The sequence below is a fragment of the Schistocerca gregaria genome, chromosome 6, assembly GCF_023897955.1.
Source record: "Schistocerca gregaria isolate iqSchGreg1 chromosome 6, iqSchGreg1.2, whole genome shotgun sequence".
Taxonomy (NCBI): domain Eukaryota; kingdom Metazoa; phylum Arthropoda; class Insecta; order Orthoptera; family Acrididae; genus Schistocerca; species Schistocerca gregaria.
The window spans coordinates 49903836-49909835 of record NC_064925.1 but is presented as its reverse complement, the minus strand read 5'-3'; the positions used below and the strand labels follow the sequence as shown (position 1 = coordinate 49909835).

The window sequence follows — 6000 nt, the reverse complement described above, 5'->3', positions numbered from 1 at the left end:
TCTCTGTTAAGACTGTATAAGTTTCTCCTCTGCATCTGAAGTTAATCCGAGTTTTTAAGTGCCCAGCAGTGAATCTCCAGCACAACCAGTGCATTTCCTCTTTTTACACTTTTGGTTCCAACGCAACCAAATATCCCTGCTCACTGAAAATATGCGTCACGGTGGGGAATCACAGGATGTCAGAAGATGTACAAAGGGTGTCCGTAGTTTTTGGCATGAATTGGTGATTTTTGGCCCCTATCATGGAGGGAGACGGTACCTGGTATTTGATTATGTGACTGACATGGAGAAATTCTGCAGCAGGCGATTGCTAGGTAGAATTTTCTGAAGTACTACATGTGGAACATTTTTTCGAGGATGCAGTTCCGAGAAAGATCTGCAGAGCTGGTTCGGCGACGGCAAAGCGGAAACCGAAGTTCTCTCCCTGGGGCAGCTATCGAGAACACAGTGAAACATTCGTACCTGCGCGTCTTCAGTCTGATCGCGGCGGTCGCGAGACGGACTAGCAGCTGTGGGTGGGTGGTAAGCATCGTGCACCTCCACCACGTTAAAGAACTTCCAGGGTGCTTCACACCATGCACAGTGTATTCTTTCGACCCACGGGAGCAGTGCAATTAATGCAAGTGACACAGCTTGGTAGTTTGGCGGGACACGATCACTGTCACTTAAGATGCAATAAGATATCGTTAATGTTGGTACTCAGATGGATTGGTTGCCTAGAGAATTCCACCTCCCCACTAACATTGCCAGAGAATCATTAGAGCTCATTATGATTTATAGCTTTTTAATTCCTAATCTGCTGTTTATTATTATACTTTAACCTCAGACTTCAAATATATTTTGCACTGAATCTGTCATCGCAATAATTAATGGTTCTCGTTTCAATAGCTGTTATCTTTTTCTTTTGATAATTTTGGTCTTTGATGCCATTTATTGTTTTCTTATGAATTTGCGAACTTAGAGTTCAATACTTGGGCCACATTAATAGCCATTTAAATAGCTCCTTGCACTGACATTACTTTATTGTATCTTAAGCGTGGTTCTATGTCAGGGGTCAGTACAGTGCCGAAATTCATCATTAGTAATTCACACATTACCATGTAATTTAACATGTAGCAATACGACCTTTCAAAAATCGTGTACAAAATATTTATGAAGACTGCAACTCTGCTGCTATTGTCCTGTTAGTCCCCACTGGTTGAAGTCATTGGTCTGGACAGTTCGGCTCCGTTTTAGTAATATGTCTACAAACTTCATTTATTCAACCTAAGTATGATAAGCCTCCATTTACGCTTCATAAAGATAAAAGAATATTCAAAAATTTAAAGAGGAGGCAAGTTATCACCGAAACAGCTCTCAGCAGTATCTTATCAGGTCACTCAACTGCGAAAACTTACAAGGAATACGAATACGGACATTACCACACATTTGAAGAGAAGCAATATTTATACAACCTTCAATTATTTATTCATCATAGTAAATTATACATGAATGTATAAAAATTCCTTTCTTTTAAATATTTGACAGAACTAAGCCACTAAAAATTTCCCTAAAATTTTGTTCCTTAGTGCCCTTATTACATGCTGTTTTGATCAAAAAAGGCTTTTTTTAAATTGCATAAAATATAACATGCAAATGATCTGAACATAAAATTACTTTTATCAGTAACAGTTATTGTAATTTAACAGCAGTTACATGCACTTTTAATTATGAAGTATAGAAAAATGTGTAAGAATTTATCTAAAAGTTGTGTGCAGCCATATGTCGTGTGCTGGCACGTCACTTTCACTTTCCCTCTTTAGCGTCACCTTACAGGAGGTCTTGGCACCCTCGCCTATTGCTGTTCTGCCCCAGGTGTGTCAACGTCCAGTGATCCCTCTGCTACTCCCTCCTGTCACGGTCGCTCCATCCTCTTCCCCTACTTTCTACTCTGTCTGCTCGGCCCTACCCTCCTCCCCTGCCTGCTGCTGCTCCATCGGTTCTGCGCTACCCTCTGCCCCTACTTCCTGTTCCATCGGTTCTGCGCTACCCTCTTCTGCTGCTGCTTCTTCTTCTTCTTCCTCCATCGGTTGTGCCACAGCCTCTGCCCCTTGTTCCTGTTGCTGCTCGCCAAGGGTCGCGGAGCCCATCTCTGCTGTGACTGTGGCTGCGACCATTTTCTGTCCCTCATCTGCCACTTCAGCTTGCTCTTGCTGTGCTGGCCCCTCTGATGCTTCTCGTTCACTCTGCTCTTGTGTATGTTGCTCCCCTTCAGTCCTGTGGAAGAGGCAATGGCATGTATTGATATTTGTTATACTTCATTCCTTTGAACGTGTCGCTATTGCTGACAGGATCTTCGAGTGTGTAAGATGATCCCATTTCAGGATATAGGGTTACCGACACTGTCGATAAAAGTTGTCTGGGGGTGAAAAATACCTTATGTAGTACCATAGTAGGCATCAACTTGGTTGATGCAAAGACTGTATGTAACATTGCTGCATCTTTGAGCCTTTGGTCTCAGGAGCATCTGCGTGCATGCGTGATGGGCACCCAAAGGCGAGGTCATCAGCGCCCTTACACTATTTAGAACAAACCAATGTGCAGATGAACGAAAAGTGTTGTACACAGATGCACTCTAAATGACAACACAGTCACAGTGTATCACATGCACTCTCCCATGCCCTAAAATCAATTACGAGGGAAGAGAGATAACAGCGGAAGCAATACACAGCGGAAGCAATACACAGCGGAAGCAATACACAGCGGAAGCAATACACAGCGGAACTAAAAGAAAAGTACAAGGAAATGTGACTGGCTAACCACCTACAAAAAATCTAGGATGAACCATCCACTCTCTGACATTAACATCTCCCTAAAATCTTTTTTAAAAATTGGGGAATTCACAAAACTTTAAAACCCCTTTGCTTGATCATTACATAAAACAAATGGCATATCCGCTGGGGAAATCCGCCGCAGTCCGCTGGTGGGAAAGTGAAACAATCCAGTAAAGTGAGGTGCACCGTGATCTGCACGCCACAAGCACCACACATTGCAATGTCCTCTCGCCAGAATAAGAATCCGTGTCTCATTGAGCCGTGACCTATGTGAAGACTAGTAAGAAGGACCTCGTCTCGCCAATGTGGCTGGAAGGAAGTAATCTACAGCCGAGTGGTGGGCCCGATGACACTGAGCTTGTCACTGGTCTTCCAATCGACACATAACTAGCTCAACAGCGAGGTGACACCATGCATGGGGATAGCACACTGAACTATAGGAGGACCACGACACGCCTCCTTGGCTGCTCGATCCGCCCTTTCATTCTTCAATTCCAATCTGCCAAGGTACCACCTTCCACACCCGTCGTAGATGTAGGGTATCATGGATATTCTGGGTTACTGTACTGTATCTGCGGGGTACAAACATTGGAGAGAGTAAAGAGCGCTCAGAAAATCTGAGCAGATGAGAAATTAACACCAGGAGAACGTCTCATCTGCTCCAGTGCTTGCAAGATAGCATATAATTCTGCGTCGAATATGGTAAATTCTGGAAGCAGTCTGATCTTGACGACAAGATCTGGGAAACTACATAGCAACTCACCGAGTCCCCCTGCTCAGACCCATCTATACAAGCAGCTACATAGTCGTTGTACTCAGATAAAATATCTGCGAATATTGCATTAAAAACTGAAGCAGGAGAGCGCTCTCTCCTGTACTGTAGCAAATCTGAAATCACTATGGGTCTCTCCAGTAACCAGAAACGCAAATGATTAAAACACTGGATTTGAGGTCAAACTGGTTTCAAGCTGAGTGACTAAAGCACACGCTGCATGCGGATCCCAAATGGCATCGTGGCTCATGGATGGTTGGAAAACATATGTTCCAGAGCTGGTCGAGCAACAGTATGGTGTTTGGGTGAAGTTGGAGTTGTAAGGAACTTTCACACTTGACGCACCTTAAGGAGCTGGCGCCGGATGGTAAGTGGCGGTTCCCTGCCTCCACACAGATGCTAGAATCTGCTCATGACAGACAGCATCAATGATCCGCAAGTAAAGGAGTGTCACTGACCCATACACCGTGGAACCATTGTCTAGCTGAGAACGCATAAAAGCTTGATGAAACTGAAGGAGATGCTCTGTGTCCACTCCCCAAGACCAGTGGCTAGGACACTATGATGTTCAGTGACTTCAGGGTTCTGGATTTCAGGTAACCATGACAATCTGTAGTCAAAAATGAGGCCCAGAAACTGAACTGTGTCTAAAATGTAGGATGGTGTCCCTCATATTAAAACTGAAAACCAATCTTTGCAGCCCACTCCTCTAACCTCTGCACTGGAAGTTGCAACTGACATCTCGCCATTGAAACACTGCAGGAGTAACAGAAAACACTAAAATCGTCTACAAATGAGGAGCACTGTACAGGATTCCTTACTGTAGATGTGATACTGAAAGAGGGTAACACTTTAAACACTGCCCTGAGGAACACCACTCTCCTGCCCAAATCCATCACACAACATCAACCCGGGTCCTAAAAAACTGATGAGACAGGAAAGACTGAAGATGCAGGGGTGACCACGAAAGCCACATTGATACAGTTGTGCGAGAATACAAAGTCTCCAAGTAGTATCTTATAGCTTACTTGTATCTAAGAATATGCCAATACAGTAATGCTTACAGGGGAAGCTTAGATTAAAACATTCTAAGAGGATTTCCCTTTATGACACTGGCAAATGTCCAAGTATGCAGTACCGGATTTGGTCGTGACCGGGCGCAGTCAGTGCCGATTCGAGCTCCCACATGGAAAAGGGTAGTTTTAGGCATCAGAAATGTTTGACCTGAAGTCCAAATTTCCCTCTCTACAGTCACATGATAGCGACGAATCGCCGGATCCTGGCTTTCATTGGCAATCAAAAGAGTCATCTATGGAGGCGGCATAGTAGACAAACGACACGTGTATCCACTGAGAAGAACATGACATCGAGTAGTTTGGCAGTTTTCATATACAGGCTCTCAGCTGGGCTAGTGTAGAAGGCGCCAGTGGCCAAACAGATGCCACAACGGTGGGTTGTATTGAGGCAGCTTAAGATCCTCTGACGTGCAGATGCATAAACGAACTCTCTATAGTATAGTTTCAAACGAACAAGGGATCGGTAGGAATGGAGGAGGGTGATCTGAGCTGCTCCTAGGAAGAACCGCTGGAACACTTAGGACATTGAGTGACAGCACACAGTTGGCATCCAGGTAAGCCAAGTGGGAGGGCCAAAAGGTTCCTATCGAGCATGAGCCCAGGAATTTCGTAGTTTCAAAATGGTAGAAGGAAGCCAATCCGTCGCCAGAAATCTATACACCTTTGTCAATAGGCAAAGCCATTGTAGATGCGCCAACAGTATACACGATCTATACACTGCTAGAGACATCGCTTAAGGAGACAAGTACGTGGAGAATTGCAATGGATCGAAAAATCGTCAACAAAAATGGAGTCTGAATCATACATTCCATTACCTCACAAACAACTGGTCAGACAAATGGGCCAGTAGTTAGAAGAAAAGTCTTTGTCTTTACTGGACTTTGGTATGGGTATGCCTGGCTTCACTCCAGCATCTGAGAGACAATCCTTAATATCCTTAGTAGCCAATAAGGGTTCTGGTCTGCATTGCTGGAAACTTAAGTCTCCTAAAAGGCAATACAGAAATCAGGTGAAGTGCTTAAAAGGTGTTTTAGCTCAGTCAGGCGATGGAAAAACCACTGCAATTCCACTAGACAATAATGTTGTCTATTTACAGTGATGCCATGGGAGCAGGTTTTGCTTAGGGTCACCCACTGAACAGTTGAGGGACTATGGGTTCAACATATGCAGCTTCTAGGTTCCGTTTTTTGCTGTGAACTGGGACCTCAGTGACAATCAGTACATCCACCTCAACCACTGGAGTGGAACATGTGGCGTTGGGGCCACTGGAATGTCTTTAATAATTTGGATGATTGGGAGAGCTGCTCTAAATCAGTTTCAGATAAGCCACTGTTTATAG

At 44.2% G+C, this 6000-nt stretch overlaps 1 protein-coding gene across 1 annotated transcript in view; it reads right to left on the bottom strand.

Annotated features, from left to right (window-relative positions):
• Nucleotides 1-1442: 1442 nt before the first annotated feature.
• LOC126278390 (myristoylated alanine-rich C-kinase substrate-like) overlaps nt 1443-6000 on the bottom strand; it is a 119899-nt gene continuing 115341 nt past the window's right edge. Inside the window, exon 7 of the mRNA XM_049978488.1 lies at nt 1443-2256. Within this exon, the coding sequence (XP_049834445.1) occupies nt 1926-2256 (331 nt within the window). The 3' untranslated portion in view covers nt 1443-1925. The remainder of the gene's footprint in view (nt 2257-6000) is intronic.